Source organism: Prosopis cineraria, unplaced genomic scaffold, assembly GCF_029017545.1.
Source record: "Prosopis cineraria cultivar Desert tree isolate PC_DT_omini unplaced genomic scaffold, ASM2901754v1 PC11, whole genome shotgun sequence".
Classification (NCBI taxonomy): Eukaryota; Viridiplantae; Streptophyta; class Magnoliopsida; order Fabales; family Fabaceae; genus Prosopis; species Prosopis cineraria.
In genome coordinates this window covers 904,651-929,337 of record NW_026555342.1, presented here as the reverse complement: position 1 = coordinate 929,337, position 24,687 = coordinate 904,651, and the positions used below count along the sequence as shown (strand labels likewise).

The 24,687-nt window shown below is 27.9% G+C and overlaps 1 protein-coding gene across 6 annotated transcripts; it reads left to right on the top strand.

Annotated features, from left to right (window-relative positions):
- Window positions 1–231: 231 nt before the first annotated feature.
- On the top strand, window positions 232–7,067 carry LOC129285965 (MADS-box protein JOINTLESS-like). Of its 6 annotated transcripts, none has more exons than XM_054921976.1 (8): window positions 232–355; window positions 988–1,179; window positions 1,945–1,997; window positions 2,877–2,931; window positions 3,030–3,129; window positions 4,760–4,801; window positions 6,525–6,563; window positions 6,674–7,067. In XM_054921976.1, exons 2-8 carry the CDS (start codon window positions 998–1,000, stop codon window positions 6,812–6,814), a joined length of 612 nt encoding a protein of 203 aa, XP_054777951.1. In that variant the 5' UTR covers window positions 232–355; window positions 988–997; the 3' UTR covers window positions 6,815–7,067. The 6 variants fall into 6 exon arrangements, with proteins under 6 accessions (XP_054777951.1, XP_054777953.1, XP_054777948.1 ...); XM_054921978.1 differs by having other exon boundaries at window positions 2,870–2,931; XM_054921973.1 differs by having other exon boundaries at window positions 1,945–2,020; window positions 2,870–2,931.
- The last annotated feature ends 17,620 nt before the right edge of the window (window positions 7,068–24,687 follow it).

Sequence of the window (24,687 nt, the reverse complement as noted above, 5' to 3'; positions counted from 1 at the left end):
TTTAAATAAAGATTAAATAATTCTTTTTAAACTTCTTTTTGGTAGAAAGAAAAAAAAATAAACTAAAGTTCTCTAACCAGAAAACAGACCCTTTACTTTCTCTTTTTAAGTTCTCTGTATTAAGTTCATATCCTTCCACACCGTAGCCACTATTAAATGTTAGAGAACAGAAAACGGAAGAATATGAAATTAAAATAGTGGCTACAGAGGAAACATCAACTTGGCCAAAAAGGGCAAAAAAGCATATATTTTAATTTCCTTAGAAAAGCCAGCAATGTACGAACCGCGAAAGCTGAAGAACAAGAGAGAAGAAGTCTGCGATATTCACAACACAAGTTTCTTCAATAGCTACCAGGTTGGATTCCTTATTTTCTGGAGCTTCGGTTTCACTTTCTTTTTTCTGAAAATGCTTTATATGGAGTTTTTATTTATTTTTTGTTCTTCTCTCTCGGCAACTTTTGGTTTGAGGTTCATTTCGAAACACTCGATTTTTTTTCTGTTCTTTTCTCGCTTTCCATTTTTCATCTACTGATAGCTGAGTTTCTCTTTCCTAATTTGGTCGCAAAGATATTGTCGAGTTGGAAATTCTTCCTTAGCTCGATTTATTGGACTTTTTTCAATTATTTCTTGTTATTCTTCCAAGATCACTAATGTTTCTGTAGTTTTTATGTTTATCAACAAAAGCAACATTTTCTCACGTCTTTCCCGATTCTCATCTCTGATCCGTCGGTTCTTGGTCGGATACTTGGCTTTTGTGAAGAATAGTAGTAGTAGTAGTAGTAGTAATTCATTGTAGATCTTTCCCTATGTGATGTGAAACCACTGGATTTACTGTATGTATAATGCCTCTCTATTAATGAGTTCAAGTACAGTGTTACCCCCACTTTGATTCTGCTGATATATATATATATATGTATGTATGTATGTATGTGTAATTTTTTGACTGTATAATTTACTGTATATAATAACCATGTGTTACGGATGAAGAAGAGGGGAAATGACGAGAAGAAAGAAGCAGATAAAGAAAATAGACAGTGTAACAGCAAGACAAGTGGCTTTCTCAAAGAGAAGGAAAGGTCTCTTCAAGAAGGCCCATGAACTCTCAACTCTCTGTGATGCTGAGATTGCTCCCTTGGTCTTCTCTTCCACTGGCAAGCTCTTTGATTATGCTAGCTCAAGGTTCTTATATATATATATATATATCTGTGTGTGTGTGTTATCTCTACTCTAAATTTCATTCTTATACACACACATATATGTACAAAGGGATATTTAATTCTCAAACACGCACACAGAGAGAGAGAGGTTTCCACATTATCATAGTGATTGATTTAAGAATGCAATATGAAACTGTTTGAGTACTCATTATTATTATTATTATTTTCAGTGTGTGTGTGCATCTGCACTTAGCATCTCTCACTTTGTATGATCTATAAAAGTAGCTACCTAGGAACATGTGTTTCGATTTTTATTGTATAACTTCTTAATCTGATAATACAGCAGCATTTCTCATCTAGTTGATAAGAAGCTTTTGTAACTGTTCTCATTAACTCCATGATCTTCCTCTTTTAATAAATTGAATTCAAAGGGTTAGAATTATAAGTTGACCACTAGTTAGAATCTACATGATTCTTGTTTATTTATTAACTTCTAACCTTAAATTGCAATGCATGTGTTTTAATACTGCTGTTACTCTTAAGTAAGAACTTAAAGGGTTAACGAATGAATAAATATTTTTATGGATTTGATGAAGTAATTGAATCATGACTAGTTGCCACACAGTTGAAGGTGCTGAGTAAAAACCATTGGGATTCTGAAGAATTTCTTTATTTATTTTGACATATATAAAGCTGTCCTTAATTATGTGATCTTTTGCATCGATTGATTTCATGGAATAAAATGGATAAAGGCACTCAAATGAGTTACTGTTTTTGTTGGTTTCAGCATTCAGCAGGAAATTGAATGGTATGATCAACATTCAGCCATTCAAATACAAGGTAAATCACCTGTTGATGTGCAGGTAATCAATGAGTCAATATCAATCATCAAAATATTTATATAAGTTATAGAAAGTTGTACTTTATTAGCTGTCAACGATATGCCATATCTTATGTTTTGTGCAAAAAATACATATGTGGCCTACTCTGTTTACTTAACTTTTTCTTTTCTTTTCTATTTTGGATAACATACTTAACTAATAGGTAGTTTCTCTAAATTATGACTTGCACACACTCCCCCCCCCCCCGCCCTTCTTTCTTATTTGATTGACAATGGGATCTGACTACTGAATAACTAAGCAAATGCTTATTATCAAATGAACTAGAGGGAAAAAAAGGATTTGCTTCACCAACAGGAGTGGGTCTAGTAGAAAGAGTTAGTCCTTCATAATATAGCAATCCCAAGTTTGCATTGTCACTAGGAGAGGTACAAATTTAGTGTCCGATTATGCCTCAAATAAGGGGGGATCTCCTTCTTTGGAAGACTTAAACTCACTAAAGAAATTAAGTTTGTCATACCTGTAATTATCCCTCCATCTTGATTCTTTGCAATTTGTTGTCCATCAGCTCCTTTTCTTCTCCCCCCAACCCTTGAAGATTTTTCCCCTTCTGGATTTGATCAGGTTCCAGGATAATAGGGGCTAATCTTACGAACAAAAGTGAAACTGAATTGCCCTACAAAAAACCCTAGGTCCTGAATTAGCTCCACAGAAGAACCAAAAAGAGCATTGCTTTGATGGGTGACATAATGTTGACATCAATTTATGATAATATATGAAATAATGGATATTAAATCACGATAGGCTAATCTTCTCAAGTCTTTTTGTATCTTTCCTTTGGTTTTTTTTTTTCTTTTTGGAAATACGTACAAGCTTAAAGGTGATGAGAACGAGCTGCACAAGGCAGTAGTAGCAGAAAAGACTCGTGAATTGAGGTATACAACTTTATACTATACATACCATGCATGAATGTTCACAAGATTATTATGTTCCTGAGACAAATGATGATTTGCACTATAAATTAATTCAACAGGCAGCTGAATGACGAAGAGCTTCAAGGATGCACACTTGAAGAATTGCAGACGCTAGAGGAAAGACTTGAAAGGGGCTTGTCCCGTGTTTCAAAAACAAAGGTTTCGATTTATTCCTTTTTGTGCTTCAATCTTCATCCTCTCTAAAGTTTGTCAAGTTCTAAGCAAAATTCTAACATCTCCATCCCAAAATTTAAGTCACGTTTTAGAAGATTTGGGATACTCGAAATGTAAGTCATTTTATACCATTAAATGTTATCCTTTCAAATTTTCCCCGTGAGAGATTTTAAATGAGATATATCATTAATATGAGATTATACTTTAATAAGGGTTATTTCAGAATGTTCAAGTAACTTTTGAAAAGTTCATGTTCAATTAATTAACTTTAACCAACTTTATTGGTTTGGGTAAAATAATTGAAATTAAAGTAATTTGCATTTTGGGACAGGAGGAATAATACTTTTTCATACTCCTTCCATTTAAAAATATAAGATATTTTTAATTAAATTATGCTATTGGTAAGTTACTTAATTATCCTTAAACCGATACTATCTTTTCATATTTTTCTTTATTTAAAAGGGTCTATTACTTAAAGGTGAAGGAATGGTTTAGTGATGTATTTATTAAGGGTACTTTTGGGGAAAAAAGTCATTAATTACACATTGAAAAATTAAAAAATGTCTTTTATTTTTAAAAATATAAAATCAGAAAAATTCCTTGTATTTTTTGAATGTAGGGAGTATAAAGTTTGTATTTGTATATACAAAGAAAGGAAAGTGTATTATACTAGTATTCTGCAGAGAAGTTTATGAACTTCAGTAAGGGTTTGTTTGATTGAATTCTTGAACTCCCAAATCTCGATTGCATTCCCAAAAATGGCGTGTCTTTTTTATTTTTTTTTGTTGTATGAATCCTAATCCTGTGAAAAGACTCATTACCAGACTTGTGGAAGGATGGTTCTCCATAAAAGCGTGATCAATCCTCATTCCCAAAAGCTGGAATCACACTATTTCCACCAATACCCTTCATCTGTGGATCTATGATGGGGATTTTTCCCCCTTGTGGGCATTCTGATTGGTTTGATTTTTTATTTAAATATCAAAAATAAATTTTTTCCATTTTCAGTATCATACCAAATAAATTTATGGTTATTATTCATTCCATTTTCACATTTCCTGTGGACCAAACAGCCCTAACGGCACAAACTTTAAGAGTGTTAGGATTCCTTTATGCTATTAATTTCATTCTTCATTTACTTGAGGGATTGAATGTAGAAGAAATATAATATCTTTTCATCAATCATGAATCAGTAGTCACTGTATCTTGTAAATTTGTAGAACTTACCTCACCTTGTTCACAAGCTATGTTATGAACAACGTGGCTTCCTACATTTTGCCCCATGACTTATTTTTCTATAATATCTTTTAATGTTCTTTCACAAGATTCAGTAGATTTCCTTAAACCTACATTATTGCTGATGTAGAATCTACCTGATGTGCACATTTTCTATTTTAAAAATCTATATTTTTACATTTTTTTTTAAAAAGCAATGCCTTTACCATGAAACCCAAAAAAAAATCTGGTTTAGTGATTATTACTGCTAGTCATCTTTCACTGTGTGAAGAAATTGGCTTGATTTCTTCCTCATCCTACACCTTTATGAGTTGTGATTTTGTGTAGTCATTGCATTCAAGCTCTTGAGTTAACATATTTACTATGATTATTGTTTCAGGATGAAAGAATCTTAAAACAAATCAATGCACTTAAGAGAAAGGTAAATACTACACCGAACTTAGAATTTTAGGAGCTGCTCTATATGTGCGCGCGTGCGCCAAAGAATGTTATTATTATCTATGAATTTATTCACTTTTTATCAACTGATAACCACTTAATCCTTTGCGTGTGTCTAAATATTGATGGGTACAGTAGCTTGTAAATGGAAATCTCATTATATAACTTATTATACTTCCAGAAGCAGGAAAAACTTTTATGTGAATTCTACTGAAGTCTATTCAATCCATTTTAGACTTGAAGTAGTTCCAAACCTAAAAAGGGTCTCTCACAGTATTGCAAAAGGTACACCTTTACTACAAAAAGCACTATTTACACCAGCTAAAAATAACTTTTTACATTAGTTCCAAAACTGTGTAGAAAGAGGCAATGTAGAAAGTCTTGACTTTGGACTTTCTACACCAGTTAAAAGATCAGTGTTAAAACTTATTTTAAGCACTTTTTATACTTTCTACAATTCGAGGAAACAAAACCATTGACGAGTGTGATTGAAAACTTTTGACTTTAGTCTTTTAGTCTATCTATACTGTAGCAATTACATTCATTCCCCTTGTTCCCATATATCTGTTTGGTTGGAGGGAAACGGAGGGAATGTGAGATTCTAATGAGTTTGATTTTTAACAAAATGGAGAAGTGGGGTTAAAATATTTAATTAATTTTGCTTACTCTTTGAGTTTACAAAGTTCTCAAAATTTTATAACTCCACCTATACATTTCTTTTGGATCGAATTCATTAGAATTTCTCTTCCCTCCTTTTCATTTCCTTCCAGCCGAACAGGGGTTAATGGTTAGCCCAACTAAGAAAAACATGAAAATAGAGAGCGTTGACTGAATATTAGATTAATTTGTTTTCTTGGGATCACCATTTCTAGTTTCTTAAATAAATTTGGTACTTTCCCCTCATAAGAAAAGACAATCAATACCTAAACTCTTAAAACGTAAAACATCCTTCTTTTTATTGGACTAGAGCTATAAACTTCATTTTTGTGAATGTAGCCTCTATTTAATTAGTCACAAAACAATATCTTAATCTTCTCAATCAGTGAGGTGCTGACACACAAATTAATGGATGTGAAATGCACAAAAGAATATGGAATTAGGAAACTCAATTAATGTATGTGAAAATAATGCATATGCCACTCTTTTTATAATCTTCATTATAAGATACTTTTAACTCATTCATACTCTCCGTTAAATTAATTAATGGTATGTAAAATTACACATTTTTTTCTATGTATACTCTTATTTACTTAATAAGTTGCCTCAATTAAAAAACCCTTGAAAGAAACCTTATTAATTACACTTTAAAAGATTCAATACACCTTATATTTTTTAACATGATTCTTTAAAAAAAAGTGTCTTATACTATGTAGCGAATGAAACATAATACACACAAAGATTCACTTATGGTCATACTTGAATGATCAGTTCTCTGAGAATCCCTTTTGAATAATCGATTCCACAAGACCGGGTTATTCCAGGAGATTTGATGCTCACTCTTCTCTTCACACATGACACTATAATTTGAAAATTTCCCATGATGAGAAGATTCAGATCCATATTCTAACAGACTAATGCATATGATTTCAATAAAACATAATGGATTTCAACAAAAAACCAAGTGATGCTTTTTAGGACACTAACAATGTTCCGCGTACACTCTCAGTCACCTTTGCTATTGCAATATGTTTGACTTTCATGTATAGGGAATCCAACTCAAGGAAGAAAACCAAAGAATGAAGCAGGTGATCACAGATTTTCAAACTCTTATCCTCTAAATTATTGCATCTTTTTTCAGATGTTATGAAATGAAAGTCTTGTAACACAAAGATACACTTGAGCTTTATATGTACAGAGCCTTGTGCATGGACAAGGGCAGTCTTCTGAGTCCATCATCATTTGCAGTTCATCTGACATTAATCCTCCTCAAGACTCTGATAGTTCTGATACATCTCTCAGGCTTGGGCAATTAATTAGTTTATCTACTTTGTTGTAAGGCCCATGATTAATATTTCATCCATGCACAAGCAAGAATTAAATCAATTTTCATATATTTAAAATGAGTTGAATCAAGCCTCTAAATAAATGTTGGACTATAGTGGGATAGCTAGTATTAATTGTGTTTTACTGTTTACTGCTCTGACAATTTTGGATTGTCTGAAGTTTTAATTATGTTTAGGCTTGAGCATTGTTTTGTAAATTACAATAATGTTATTTTTATCATATGTTTTACATTTTTGAAATAATAAAAATATTAAAATTTCAAATATGTCAGATAGGTTTGTTTAATGTAATTTGAACCGTCTACATTTGATGCTGATGGTTTGAATTGAATATATAGACCTTGGTTGCTGTGTTTTAGCATAGTGGAAGGTTTCAATTCTGCAAAATAATTTAAATTAAATTTTGAATAGGTTTTTAACTGAGAAATATACAATCCATTCATTTTGTGAAATAATAATAATAAAAGATACTGCTTCTATTTTCTACCTTGTTGGCACTAATACATTTATTTATTTATTCATGTGGCCATTACTCTTCATTCTTCATAGCACTAACAAGAATTTGGTTTTCGATGTGCTGTAGGTTGCCTTTATTCAAATACGAGCATAAATGTTTTTGCCTTAGAGGATTAGGCTTATGAAAAGGAAAACACGATCTCTAGCTTCCATTTAATGGTCACTTAAAAACCATTTTCTTTGTATGTATGTATGTATCATCTGTGTGTGTGTGTGTGTGTGTGTGTGTGTGTAGGGCTATCAGGTCAAGCTGAGGCAACTGTACTACAACTCTCTCTCTCTCTCTCTCTCTCTCTCTCTCTCTACATACATGCATATATATATATATATATAATTTCTTTTGGCTAATTCGCTAAACACTGCTGTTAGATAAGTAATATTTAGTCACCTGTTGCATTATTGGTAGTGTTGGACTTTTCTTTTCCTCACTCTTTTTGCCCTTTTCTTTTTGGTGGCCGAAGAAGACCTTGCAGAAAACAAACTATAAAGCAATTGTTTATTAGTTCAGAAAAAATGTACGGTTTGAATTGACTTGACTCTCTAAGGATACAACACTAAAAATTATATTTAAACAACTCACAAAAAAAAACAATTAGATTTAAACATTTCCTATCAAATTAAAACAGAAAAGATAATGCACGTGAGCATGGTATGACACACATCTTAATTGACTGCAAATTTGCCTCGAGTTCTAATTGTAGTGTCTTCTAAAATATATTCTTGGTCTATAAAATATAAGGGGGGATGACAAAGAGATTTTAATATGATTAATTAATTTAAGTTAGATTTTAAGTGTTAAATTTTAAAAATTTATAAGTTCAGTTTTAAATTTTGCAAATGTATTGTAATGAATTTATAACTTGTTTTTTCAAATTTTAGTACGGTTGGAGAATAAAAAATTATTTTTTATTAAAATTTAAAATATAAATTGTAAATTCATTATAATGAAATTGCAAAATTGAGAGATTGAGTTATAAATTTTTAAAATTTAGTGTTTGAGATCTAACTTGAATTAATTAATCCTTTTAAAACCTTTCTATCATTCTCCCATAATACAATGTGCTTGTAATATTATCTAACAATTTTTTTTTACTCTCAAATTTTTAATGAGAGATCTTGTAGATTGATCCGTGAAAAAAATGGAGGTTTTATGATAATTACATTTATTTAATTAATAAGAGTAAAAGTAGAATCTTGAGCTGTTTTTCTTTTGGGACAAATTTAACAATATTGCATATTTCTACAAGATACATGAAACAGTTGAAAACATTTTATATTTTAGAGTATAAAATTTTAATACATGATGAATAATTTTAATGTAGAATCCAAGTCTTGTTGCCATCCCACATCCATTAATTCATTCCCCCTGAAAAAAAAAAAACTCTCAAACAGGTTAGATAATTGGATTGGCTACATGTTCGTCAGCCATATAGTATTTTGTCCTTTTGGCCAACTATAGTTAGTTCCTGTATTTTAATTGTATTTTTCTTCTAGTCTTTATAGTTTTATTTCATCGTTTTCCGTTCTTTTAGTTTAATTTTGTTTGCAATTAGTCCCTTTAATTTTAAAAATGTCCAAAATGGCTATAAATTAGCACTGATAGAGTTAATTTCATGGTAACTCTACTAATCTTTTTGTTGATACATTAAAAGTATGTTGGCAAAGAAATAAATTGGCTAAGTATGCTTAAAAATAAAAGATAAGAGAGCAAAAAAGCTTCCTTGTATATTTGGAATAAACAAAACGTGAGAAACAAAGATGAGATTAAGAACACATGCATCAATGAAGGGGTTAATAAAGTTAAGTACAGGTAAGAAAAATTAACTCCATCAATGACAACTTATGGTCTTCATGTGCATTTTGAAAACTATAGGAACTAGCATTATAGATATATCAAACTGAAGTGGCTGGGAACAACAATATAAAACTATAAAAATTAAAAACAAAATGCATTCAAAGTATAGGGATCTATTAATGTATTTTCTCCATTTTTTGTTCCTCTTGCAAAAATTTATTTATTGTGCATTAAATATCAATCCCATGTGTTGTAGAAATCATACTCCCTTTAATCCTATTTATAGGATAGAGAGAGAAGAATTTTTTATCCTATTTATAAGTTACATCATTCAAGTTTTATCACAAATTTTTCCTTTTACTTTCCATTGAATGTTAGAAAAAGAAAATATATTGCTAAAATGCGTATATTTAATAAGGGTAAAGTTAAAAATTTATTAAATTTTTAAACAAAATTAATTAATTTTAAGTATATTATTCGAGGTTAAAAATAAAATGAATGATGATGTGATGATTAAACATTTTAGAATTTAAATGTATACAAATATGTTTTGAGTATGCAATTTGAACCCTAAACTATATGCCCAAGGGTAATTTAAATCTTAAACTCATATTTGGTACATTATGAATCTTAAACACTCTGAACATAATTTAAATCATGTCCCCTTACACTTGAAATAATTTTAGTGACATAATGACTTAAAATTGGAATGCCTTAGGCTGTATACCTTTTCTTTATACTACTTTAAAATAAAAATAATAATTTAAACCTATACAGAACACTAATTTAAAAAAAAATCAGTAGCATAATAGCACATAAATGAATTTTTTCAGACATAATAATGCACTTTTTTTCAAAACAAATATAGAACAATATCACAGCATTATTTTTAGAAAATAAAATCAAAGATAACAACCCATTTTTTCAAAAAAATTAAGGCAAATAGAGAAAATGTCATCATTATTTCAAAACCAAGAACTAATTACCTCAAAGAACAACCCAATATCAGAAAAAGCAATTAAAAACCTCCATAATTCATAGCAATTCGTTCTATTAAATTAAGCGACACCATCTATGCATTTACATAGTCTAAAGCAATTAAATTCAACATATATATATATATATATAAAGAAAATTTAATAAAACAAAGTTTCAGATGATTAAAAATATCATTTTTATATAAAAAATAAAAGGAGAGACAGAGATGCACAGTAATGCAGTCAGAGAAGAAGAACAGTCACATATACACTCCATATATAGAAAAAAAAAACCGAAACTCAATAAAAATGATAAAGTAGGAAGATTAGGGAGAGGATCACAAACCTAATGGAGAAAACTTGAAGAAGATGAAAGAACAAAATCAACGGACTCCCAAAAGCTGAAACTCTTTAAAATGACAAAACCACCACAGGAAGCAAGGCACGGCAACAGTGACGGAAGATATGTGATGGCAAAAAATGAGAGGTTTCATGAGAGGAAGAGAGTCTTGAAATTTTTTTGAGTCGTAATGTTCTGATAGCAAAATGAAGTTGAAAAGTTTTTTAAATGAAATTATTTAACAATTATTGAAACTAATTGCTATATAGTCTCTAAGACTATATAGCAGTTGTTTTAAAACATTCGTTACATAAACTTTGAGACAAAAATTTTAAAAAGAAAAAAAAAAGACTAGTTAAATGGTTTTTTTTTTTGAATAATTGTTATATACAAATTATATAATGGTTATCTTAGTTAGCATTATATGTTCAAGTGCACTAAATCCTGCCTCTCCTATATAACTATTTTTTTTTTTAGTAACCGTTATATAGTAGACGTTATATATTGCCTATTTAATAGTGAAATCGTGCCTATTTTAACGTTAAAAGGCTCTGTGTTTTGTGTAGCTTTATATGTAATTTGGCAAGCCAGGATTAATGATGAGTCTGAGCATGAAAATCTTAATTGTGATAGGTTAAGTTATAATAAGGTGATCGATGATCTCATATGGAAGCATTTGCTAACCAATAGGAATAGACAAACAAAAGCTACATGAACTAGATTTAATATTTTTGAACCTTTAAGCAGATGTACCTTTTAAATTTAAATAGATTTTAATTTACATATATGCTCCCTTTTGTATGATGGAAGAGTTTTTAATGAAATCGAATTAGAATTGGAAACATAATAAAATAAGGTTTCAAAAGTACAATCTTTGATATGTAGATGAAATCTTAATATAATTTTATTTATTATGTGTATCTAAAATGTATAAAAACCCAATGCTCCTTTCAAAATATTGAAAGAAAAAACTCTCACTATTGCCTTTCTCTTTACTTGATTTGTCACCACTGTTGTCAATGATAGTAATGGAAGAGGGCAGGGGAGATTAAGGATATGATGAGAATTCCTTGAAATTTAGCCAATTCTATCATGATAGTGATGGAATTAGATTCAAGACATTTTTGAAAATTTAGATTCATGCATACTTCCTCTGTTCCAAATTATATAGTATGTTTGAAGGAGTTTCTTTATTTTAAAATATAAGATATTTTGAGTATATTAAAGTTTCATTAAATGCATCAATTTTAATATCATCTTTTCTCTTTTTATAATTAATTTTTGTCTTTTCTCTTTTCAATATATTAAGTGATGGACATTTTTAAAAGTTTATATTTTTGCTTTTAAAAAATAAAGTTGTTAAATGTATTTAATGATGTTTGAGATGTTGTCTAACAGCATCTTATAATTTATGACAAACTCAACTTCATGATTTTGGTTCTATTTTCATTTCAATTTGGCCAATTATAGGCTACCAAACGTAGCCTAATTTTCAAACATATATAGCAATATAAAGATGAAATTGTTAAAAAATATGCTGAAAAGAATTATGTGAATCATTAAAAAAATATACTAATTGAGAATTTATAATTTTTGGTTCAGGTTTAGCCCCGCTCAATATTGACATTTAATTTCGAAATTGGGATTCATTTTTTAGAAAAGCATTAGACCAATCAGTCTAATAGTGGCACTCGCTTCTTTAGCGCCTGATTCAATCATCTGAACGGTTTTTTCTTCTAAAGCCGAACCGTTATGCCATTGTCCAGTTGACGGTGCCATCGATCAAACCATTCACTTCGGTCTAATTTTTAAAATAATGCTCCACACTAAACAAACATTCGTACGCTACACACAATTGTGTGTGTGTAATTTGAATTTGAATTTAAAATTCTGTTCAAATGTGTCTAAGTCAAGGCTGGTTAAAAAAATTGAAAGCAAAATTAGTACGAGGGAACATGAATGACACGAATACTGTTGCAGAGCGTCTGACATGGTTATGATAGCAGAGCCTGTCCTGTTTTGGCGCATCAAGGCTACATGTGACGTAACCACATTGCTAACTCATTTACACTCAGCTCATTGTACTTATATTTGATCTATTTAAATTATTCACTTTTTATATAAATATTAATTTATATATAATTGAAAAAAGATACTCGCTGTTTATACTTTTGGAAAAATATATTTGCATGTAAAAATAATTAATTTATTTTTAATAATTTATTAAATAAATCATGTACGGACTATATATTCTTTTTCTTATTTAATATAATTAAACTAATTCCTATAAAAGGAAAAACCCAATCGCTGTAATTGTAAGAACCTCTTATTGTCAGCCATGTGGGGACCACATGTAGCTGTCTATGGTAAGAGTAAAGATGGCGCGCTGCGACACAAACATATACAAGGGAGGATGACAGTCATACACCAAGACGTTAGACTAGGAGGGAATATTAATAAGGGATTCACTAAAAATTTAATATAAAAAAGAACTAAGGTTGATGGAATGTTTGTTAAAATTTAAACCTCACTTGTTAATCATTAATATTTATTTGTTTGAAGTTCTTATTAAACATTAAAATTTTTTAAAGTTCCTTCTCCCTTAAATTGATACAAGTTAAGTTCTCAATAATAGTAACTCTCTCATTAAAAAACATTAATATATCTCAAAGAAAATATACTCTAAATTTACTCAAAGAGACTAGAATGTTGGGGGCAAAACTAGCTGAAATTCTAATGAAACTAAATTACAATTTAGAGGTGAAACTTGATGGGAAGACTGTGAATAAAAAGAAGTACAAAAAATTGGTTAAAAAACTTATATACTTATCCCACATAAGATATATCCTTTCACGGTAGGAGTTGTGAGTCAATTTGCATGTAATCCTCGGAAGGAGCATATGGAAGCTATGAACAATATTCTTAGATATTTGAAAACCACATAGGCAAGGGTAGAGCCAGGCAAAAAAGCTCAACCCAATTGGCTACCCTGCAATTTTTTGCAAGTTGGAATGGTAAAACGAGCCCATTTTGGAAAACAAGTCAGGTTGGCTCAGATCGTTAAAATATGCAGGCTAAACAGGCTAGTTCACTTTTTAAAAAAATTGCTAAGGCATGAGACTACTGTGGTTTGAATTGAGCTCCCTAACTTTTTTTTTTGGGACCCTCTAATCATATTCATTATCCATTCTATGTATAAGTTGAATTAATTATTTTTATCTTATTAATTATTATGAACATGATTTAAGGTTGGCCACTGGATTTCTTAATTCTAGATTCGCAAGAACCCTAAGTATGAAATATAAAAATAATCAAGATCAAGCAAATATGTACATCGATATGGCTAGGTCTTAGTTAAGGTTAATAAACGATGGGGTCAAAAAGATCTATTGAGTATATTTTATGTAATATAAAAATAATCTTAACTATGCACATGTACATATTTATATTCAGGGAGTAATAAGAATGAGGCAAATTAAGTGTTTTGGGAAGAGATGAGAAATTGCATTTATATCATCATTCTTTGACTTGGCTAGGTTCTTTGAGCAAAGGAGTAATTTAGGGACAACTTGAAAATTTATTATATTTTAATGAAGTAGAAAACAACACACACTTTAATTTCTATTAAAATAAAAAGTGAAGAAAAAAATACATAAATATATATATGGATAATTCTAATTAACATTTGTTAGAATACAGAAAGAGTTATTTTAAATAAATATATATATATATATATATAAGTTTATGTTATATAAATTTTAGATTTTTCTAAAAAAAATATTTACGTGTATTTTGCAAATCAACCCGCCTATCAGTTAACAAGATTGGGTTGGATTTTTTAACCTATTTTATCTGACGAATTGGCCAAACCCAACCCACTAAACTGCTAGCCCATGCGGGTTGGCCTGCAGCACATTTGCCTAATGCTAGGCAAGGGATTATTCTTCTCAAAAGGGAATAAGTAGTGTATTGAGATCTATATATAGATGGGAATAAGGGAACTCTGGCTCATACAATATAACAGATGAAGATATTTACATTGATGCAAATCGAGCAGGAGCCATTCATGATAAATGCTACACAACAAGTTATTACACCTTCATGTGGGGTAATTTGATAATTTGGAGAAGCAAAAAATAACCAATAGTTTCAAGAAGCTTGGCTGAATCTGAATCACTACTTGAAAAATTTAAATTAATGAAGGATTGTCTATTCCTCTCTAAAATATCAAATTAGCAAGGGACCTTCAATTCCTCTATAAAAAAAAGATAATTAGCAAGGAAGATAACAAGGCATATTTATACCTCTCTAAGATGATAAGATTAACAAGAGATTTTGTATTTCTATCTAAAATAAGATAATTAGTTATGAAATTAGCAATGCACTTTTATACCTCTCTAAAAATAAATAATTAGCAAGAAAACTGTTAGAGATAAACATCATAGCTTCATTTATACCTCAATTACCCATTATATTCTTTACGCATATTTAAACCAGTTAAATAAAATCTTCTTTAATTTGTTATCATGTTGAGATTTATAAGCACTTTATAAAGGAGAAAATTGAAGCTAAAGTCATAGATCTGGTCTACATTCCCCTCAAGAAGATAAGTTGCAAATCTGATGACCAAGCCTCTAGTTAAAACCAAATTTGATAAAATGAAAAGAGTATTGGGAATGATTAATATCTATTCACCAATTTGAGGGAGTGTTAGGCTGATTGGTCCACAGGTCTTTAGGCCCATTACTTTTTACTAAACCTAACCCTAAATCTGATTGTTATTATCTTTATAATTATTAGTAAGCAGATTATTAGGGATTAGGATCAGATTTATTATTCAGGCCTTTATTATTCATTTTAGTGAGGAGATTTAATTTGATACGATTCTGATCTTATCTCTCCACCCTATATGCATTGCTGCTTTTTATAAATGAAATACATCGATCCTTGTCTATTGTAAAATCACAAATACAGTGACCATTGCTTTAAAGGACAGTGTGGTTAGCACACATTTCTAGCATTTTATGACCAAAACACTGTGATTTAGTTTTTGTGGCTTACCAATGTTTGATGCATTTTTCCATGCTATGCCTGTAATCCAACACATCCAACGATGTCATGATTAAATAGATTTAGTGGATGAAGTGGAGATTTGATAATCAAATAGACAATTAGGATTAATTCAGTAAAAGTTCCAACAACGTAAACATGCTTTATTTTATAAATACTCCTTTCAACCTTATTTATAAATTACTTTTAATATGTTTCATCAAAATTAAAGAAAATTTTAAATCTCATTAACTTTGTCTTAAAATTCAACAAATTTTCATCTTTATTCATAATAAATATTCTTCAATCTCATTACTAGTATTTTTATTCAAAGCATTTAATAAGGATAAAAATGTAAAGAGAAACATAAAAAATTGACAAATATTCTATAAATAGAACTAAATTTTTTATTCTCTCTGCTCTATAAATAAGACTAGATAAGTAAATATATAGACTGATAAATATAACATTTATACTTGATAATAGAGGTGTAGTATGGTAAAATGCAATAACCATTCAAAATCCTTCAATATGTGGTAAAGTACTCGTATTATTTATTAGCAAGGTCTCCATATATTAGTATCTAGATGTTTTCCTTTAGGAAAAATGACAATTAGGTCTCAAAGGAATCAATTAATGATAGTTAGGTCCCTGGTAAATTTTTTTACAAAATGAATTATAAGCATTAATTCAAACAATTACAAACATAAACTTCTGCTATAATATAAAAGTTATATTTGATATTTAAATACTTATTTACAATTGAAATATATGAATTTGTATAAATTTGAATTGATATCTTTAATTTATTTTTCAAAAAAATGTTGGGTACCTAACTATTATTAATTCATTCTTTTGAAACTTAACTGTCATTCTTCCTTTCCTTTATCTTGCACTCCTTTTCTTCTCTTCTTTTAAATATGTTTTCAATGACAACCATATTAGAAATTATTGAATAATTTGAATCAAAACATGATTGAATTTGAACGCTATAATAGTTCACTTTGTTAAGGAAACCAGAACTTATAGCAATTCATAAAATTCATATAAGCAAGGGACTTAGTTTCATTGGTCTAGATTCAAAATGTTACACCCTCCATCACAAATTATAAGATATTTTTAGATAAGATTTCACATATTGATAAAACTTATTAAATACATCTTACAACCTTACTTTTTCAAGGCAAAAGTATAAATTTTTAAAAATACCCTTCATTTAATACTCCATTAATAAAATAATATTGAAGAGAGAGAATATATGGAAAGGATAATATTGAAAAAGAACCATTAATAAAACCTTATTTTTGTTAAAGTGTATTATATTTTGGGACACTCAATCTTTCCTAAAAGTGTCTCATAATTTGAGATGGAGAGAGTATTTTATATTTATTAAAATAAAAATTTTAAAAAATATTTTAATAAATCTTTTTATTATCAATCTGGTCTAGATTTAATTTGAAGGTCTAATTTAATATTAAAATTTTTATATTTTTTATTTATTAACTATTTAGATGTACTCTACACAGTCTAAATTTAATATTAAATTTTTTATAATTTTTTATACATTTTTATTTTTAAAATATAATATTAAAAATTAAAATATATAAAACTAGAATTTTTAAAAAATTATGAGTTAAAAATTTTAAATTTAAACCATGTAGAGTACATCAAGATAGTCAATATATAAAGAAATATAAAAATTTAAATATTAAATTAGGCCCTCCAAATCAAATCTAGACAATGATAAAAAGATTTACTAAATTATTTTAATAAATTTTTATTTTAATAAATAGAAAATAATATTTTAAATTTGTACCATCCAGATCAAAATTTAGATGGTCTAAATTTTTCATGATGTTCATTAGTGTGATGAGCACAGAAGATGGACCTTCTATATGTAAACAAGTTATAAAAACTATATATAGCGAATAATTTTACAAATCTAAATCAATACCAAATTGTATTATTTACAAGTTATAAATAATATAACTTATTTTTTTGCATTTTGTGTAATGTTAGAAGCCAATGTTTAGTTTAAACAAATTATTTTCATTCGTGGCCGAAATGTATTAAAACAAGATTTTGTAAAACCTTGAAAACATGACACCCCTCAAATATGCATTTTAAACAATTGATATTATTATAAGGTATTAGATAGTGTACAGCAGTAAAAATAAATGTAAAAATAATTTTAAAAAAATCAAGTAAGTAAATTTTTTGTTAAAAAAAAAATCAAGCAACTAAATCGCCCCCCCTCTTCTCAGCTTGCAACTTCACAAATTGTATGAAATGTACATTTGTTCCGGGTTATTTTCTTCTTCTCTTAATTAATTTAAGTATTATGTGCCGCATTGAGGAATATGAGGCACAATTTAAATTTTAGAAAAGGTGGATCCTAAGTTATCAACACATAATATAGAGTAGATCCTAAAAGTATTCACATATAACATATAATTAAAGTGGATTTAAAAGTTATGCACAAATAACAGAATGGATTTGGAAGTTATTCACACATAATATATAGTGGATTTTGAAGTTTTTCACCAATAATGTAAAATAGATTATGTTGGTATTCACAAAACTTAAAATGGATGTTGAAGTTATCCATGTAAAATAATTTAGATCATGAAGATAACTACATTCAATTATTAATTAACTTATTTATCACACATTTAATTTTTTATTTTTAATTCCTTGTTTATATGTATAATTCATGTAGATCCCGAAGTTATTAACTCATTGTAATGTCCGCCTTAACAATACCAACATTTTACCACTTAATTCATATTAAGGTGATTAGGAGTCATTAAACTCCAAGGCTTACCTTAATCATTGAAGGGTTAAAAACAAAAAATTAAAAGCTTTGAAAACTGTTTGTGATTTGATAAGAGAGTATTTTATACATATTTATATATTATTTATATATTTAATGTGCGGATTTACAATGAGATTAAATAAAATATCTCACCTAGAGACTTTGGTGTATCTTTAGGAAAATAAGACAAAATATCATGTAAAAAGACCTAAAACGTGAAATTCAGTTGAGGAAATTTCAACCAAGGGTAGAAATGCTCGACCAAGGGTGGAGAAAACACACAACCAAGGGTGAAGATGCAGCACTAGAAGCAAATGAAAGAAAAAAAATGACCAAAAATGACATTTTAAATTAGATACTATCATATCTAATGAGATAAGGGGGTCAAATTTATTATAAATAAATCTCTTAAAAGCCTCTTAACACATCCAATCTTATGTCTAAAGACTAGGAGGCATACTGTGGAGTTCGAAGGAGTATCTTGAGCTAAGAGCTTTCTCTTGTCTTTTCTTTAGGTTGTATTCATATTTTCTATTTAGGATTGTAGCTGTAACTTTATAAGTTCTTGCAAAACTCTTAGTTAGAGTAGGGAGTAGCCTGGTTGGGATGAATTTTATTTTTTATATGGTTTTAATTATTTTTCTTTTTGAACAATAATTTTTGTCCATAAAATTTATGATTGCTTTTAAATTTATCCCTCTCATTTTAATTACTTTTTATGTAGACGGTCGCTATATAGATTGTTCGTGGGTAGTTTGATAAACTAAAAGATGAAAAACTTGCGTAGATCTAGAGAGATAAATGCAAAATAACTAAATTAAAAATAATTTAGGAGTTCGTGATGACTTAATTAGATCATGGTTTCATGGTTTAATCAGAGAATAGAATTTAGTGAGAGTTAAATTTAACTTTAATTAAATATATCCTAATATACTATAAGTCAAGAATACATTGTGTACTACATTTCCTTCACTAGGCTTTTGTTTTATTGGGCTTTCTCTAATATGGTTTTAACAAGGTACAATTTTTTTTATTGACATTCAAGGGAGATAGTTATGAATATGGATGTTCATATCTTTCAATTATTCCAATATCTGTAGGTTATTCTAATATCTTTTAGTTATTATCATTTTATATATTTTATTCATGATAGTTGGTTGGTGGATGTTCATATCTTTTAATTACTCCAATATCTTTAGGTTATTCCAATATCTTTCAATTATTATTGTTTTATATATTTTATTTATTATAGTTGGTTATATCTAAGCTTATAAATAGGGGGTGCCCCAATTATATTCAACATATTGAAATGGGAATAATCTCTTCTCTCACTCTCTAATATTCTCTCCTAATGTTTGTTTGGGTATCATGGGAACAAATTCAACTATAATTAAAATGTGATTAATTATTTAAAAAAATATTAGGACACTTTAAGAATAATTATTACTATAATTGATTGAAGAGTCAATTTAAATAGTAAAAACTAGTAATTTATAAGGGAGAATCCTAATCTCCAACATTTCAACTGATTGTATTTTCCTCAACATTGTTTTCTTGCTTTATTTTCATTCTTTATATTCTCATCAAACAATTCATTTTATCTATTTTTCTCAAACTATTAACTATTTAAATTAGTAAAAGCATAACTTTTATGTGGGTTCAATATCTAAAATACTCTGAGTAATTTATTATTATGATCTTGTACATTTGCAGGGGCGATCAATTACATCAACAATTTTTTTTTTAAAGCTTTGTATATATAATATGCATTTTTCATGGACAATTAATATGTACATAACCAATGTTTATTAATTACAAAATATTATTTATATTCTCACTTAATTTCTCTATATCATTCCTATATATTTATTGTGTATATCATCACGTCTCTTTCTTATAATTTTTAGTCAAATATAACTCTACTTTACCAATCAGACAAGCTCAATTCATACTTTTTAAAAATCGGTCTGTTGATTTTTTTTTTTTTGCAATTAAATATTGACTCTTTATTCTTCTTATTTTTAATTATTCCTTCTTTTTCTTTTTGAATGTGCATATGTATCTTTTTATTGAAGACAATCATATTCCTAATATTGACACATCTGATAGCATAAATTTGAATCTTAGCATTTTTACTAGACCAAAGCTTCTTTGGTTTTTTATTATCCCTTCTAAATCCTAGCATATCAACTTGCCATCATATCCTCTTGCAAGTTGCAGTCAATGTCTTGTGACAACATTAAATAAGATGTTTCATTTATTTATTTTTATTTTCTATATTTATCATACACTTATTTTTAGATAATGCAATTTTTAAAACCTTATAAATTTAAAAATTATAATAAATCAAGCTTTCAATTTTTTTTTAAAAAATTAATGATTTGTTTTGGCTGAAAAAATATATAATGATTGAATAACATATAATAATTTCTTTGCTTTTTTAAAAAAATAAAGGAAAGTAATATTCCGTATATAAACATGAAATTAATTTTCAGCTTAGGGTTATATTCATTTTTGTTCAAGTAGCAGTAAATTTTATTTAAAAATAGAAAAATAATTATCTTTTATTCAAGCACTTGACTCATTTAAAAATTCTACAAAAAAATCATTTAATGTTTCCAAAATGTGAAAATTTAACAAAAAAATAATAATTAGGTAGTGCATTCATACTTTTTAGTATTAATATCATCGTTTGTCATTTGTAGCACTACAATTATTTTAATCCTATATAGCATAATAGCACTACATGTTTTGGCTTCAAACTTGTACATATATCGAGAGTTATACTCTCACTATTCTTAATTATATAAGAGAAAATTACCGCATGGACACATATCAAGAAAACAGTTAAAATTAATTAATGTCTGAAAATTGATTCCATTTTCCATCTATACCCTTAGTTGATACTCAACATTTCATCTTTCCAACTTGCTGCAGAGGAAAGCTTGCTCTTGAAATTAAAATAATTTTGATATAAAATTTAACATGCAAAATTTATAATAAAAATACTCATATTGCAGTTTCCAAAAAAGAAATGCTCCTCAAAGCTGGACTTAAATCATTGTCTTTTAAGATAATTTCCTTTATCAATAATAATCTGGAGCCATGTCTCTTATTAATATTCCTGTAAAGTCTGAAATGAGTTGCATGATTTAGAGCCCATTTGTTTGAACTTATTTTATAAAAAAATCACTTATTTTTTAAAAAAATTAATTTTTTGAGTTTTAATTATGTTTATTTAAAATTTTAAAAATAATAAAAATTAAGAAAGCATATTTTTTTATTATTTCAAGAAGCTGTTTTAAGTAGTTTTTGAAAATAATTTGATGCGGTAGATGAGAAAAAATGTTTTATTATTTTAATGTCATAAAATTTTAAAATAAAAAAATAAATCATTTTGATAAAATAAAAAATAAAGAAATCATAAAATTTAAAAATAACTAATGAATAATCATTGTTTTATCATTATAAATAAACATAAAAATGATATTTATTTTTTATAAAATATCTACAAAACAAATATCTGTTTATAAAATATCTAATCTATCTAAAAATTACTTATTTTTAATCTCAAACAAATGGGCCTTTAAATTTTATGAATGGTATAATTCTTTTAAATTTTAAACTATATATTAATATATTGGTTATATAAAATTCATAAGGAAATTGTATTATTTATAAATTAAAACTTGCGACAAGTTAAACATGTTTCTTTTATTTCCATAGACTCAGAAATTCACATATCTATCTACTAAATATATATATATATATATATATATTAATATATATTATATGGAATTACCTAGTTTATTTAATTTCACAGTGGGAACACCATCACGTCTCTGTATGCTTGGGAGTTAACTTGAAATACTTTTAAGTATATAAATGGTTAAAGTATATTTTTAATCCTCTAACTTTATATAAGATTTTAATTTAATTTTTTAATTTTATAAAGTATTTTTTAGTCATTTAACTTTAACATTGTTTGTTGCAAATGATTATTTTTTGTGTCAATCATTATTATTTTTAAAAAATTAAACTTAATAAATTAACATTTGAGAATATTTTATCAATATTTAAAAGTTTAATGTAAAAATTTGTTAAGATAAAATTAGTAGTATTAGAGTTAAAAGATTAAAAAGATACTTTATAAAATTAATGAATTAAAATAAAATGTTGTATAAAGTTGAAGAATTAAATTTATACTTTAACCAATAAAACTTTAGATACCTAAATTAATTTTTTAGTGCTTAAGGGTGTGTTTCGTTTGAAGGAAGGAAGAAAAAGAGAAGAATTTTTAATGATATTTTGTTTAATTAAGAAGGGAAATGGAGGTCAGGTGATAAATAATTGACTATTATATCTTTATATGATGATTTTTATTTGTTTATTTATTTCTTATATAAATTAGTTATACATCTTAATTCAAATTGTTTAATGTATGTTAAATTCAATTTTTTCCTATATATTTCTAATAAATGCATGAAAATTAGTATAAGAATAAAAAAAAATTGAATCTCAAGAGCCTCTCCCGTCCCTATCAAGGGGCATGAGGGAACACCAAAAAGTAATAAACACACAAAAAATATTTTTTAATTAAAAAGCATTTAAATAGGGTTAAATGACAATTAGAATGCAGAATTATCAGCTCAGAAGGAGTTCAAACTCTAAATTCATATTAATATATTTTAAATCTTAAATAATTAATTTGGAGCAAATTTTCCTTGCCGTTTAGTTCGCATAGATGCTCATTACTTTTTTTAAAAAAATGGAATCAGATATGCAATTCCCACTATGTCAAATCACACTATTATCTCCCCCTCTCCCTGTGCAGCAACTCATTGTGCTCCAAACCAAATCCTTCATTGCCAATTAAATTACCGTTTCTTCACTGAATCCCTTCGTCACTGCTTCTAGTTCTCTGTATGTGAACACTTGACCTCCGCTGAATTTAGGAGCTGCCGGTGCTGGCCTGAAGGGCTGGAGTCAGGAGAGGACCAGCAAGGAATACAGCGCCACAAGCTTTTTAATTTTTTTAATAAAATATAAGAGTTATATATTTTTAACCCTTCTAAGTTAGCACATTATAAAAGGTTCGAGACATTGTATAAAATTTTTATTTTAATTCTATATGTAATTTTTTACGCATGTATTATGTATAGTCCAACTACTTAAGTAGCTCGAAAGTATAATTGTCATAGGATCTATTAATTTTTAATAAGATAATACTATACTTGCTCTTAAAATGTTGATTTATTTGATTTTTCTTTCATTTTATATTTGATGAAAGAAATTATGAGAATTATTACTAACAAAATTTGTCAAGCATTGCAACAAAAATTGTAAAATATATTGAATGCTATATGCTTGATATCTACTATAACATCACTTATACAAAAAGTTAAGAGATTATGGTTAAAATATGTTCTTCTAGAAAAAAAATAATTTTTCTGTAATAGCTAACCAAATTATTGGAATTTATTATAGGAATTGTTTTTACCATGACATAATTAGATTTCATCGATATAAAAAATTTGTGACAATTGAGCATTATTACTGTGTTGATATATTTATTTACTACAATTATCAATTGACAGAATTAAATAGTAAATTTACTTAATAAGTAATAGAGCTTTTTAGATTAAACATAATTTTAAATCTCAAAAATATATTTAAATTATTCAATGCTGATAGAAAAGATAAAATTTTTACTAATTTAATAACAGTTTATATTGAGGAAGAAATTATTGAAAGTTTATTATAGATATGATAATTAATTATTCTTATGCCATGAAAAATCAATGAGCAAAACTTAAAAAATAAAGATGTATATTTATTAGTGATATATATAAATTTTACTTTTTTTTTTATTAACATACATGCTTTGTCATCTCAGTTCTTCCTAATAAAATTTTCTAACTTCGCCTTTATTGGCTTGCTCATATGTCCTTCATAAACTTGGGGCAGCGGCTGGGAAGGAAGATGATGAGTGAAATGGTGAGGAGATGCATGATGATGGTATTGAATTCTTCAATAGCGGAAAAACTGATATTGAATTCTATAATCGCAGAGAACACAGTTAGCCAAGAAAGAAGAGATGGATTCGTTTGATAGTTAGGACAAAATGGACGTTGGGGCATTAGGGCGGGGAAGGAGTGATAAATGAGGGTAGGGGAGAGAGAGCAACTTGACACTAATAGTATGGACATTTATGCCAACTTAATGATAAGGGTGAAATCATTTCAAGTTTAATTGCCCAAAGTTCAGAATAGACTAAATACGAATTTATGATTTAAATTGCCTCTAGACCTATAAATTAAGGTCCAAATTGTTTTTTAGGCCATTAAATAAAGATTAAATAATGAAAAAATGAC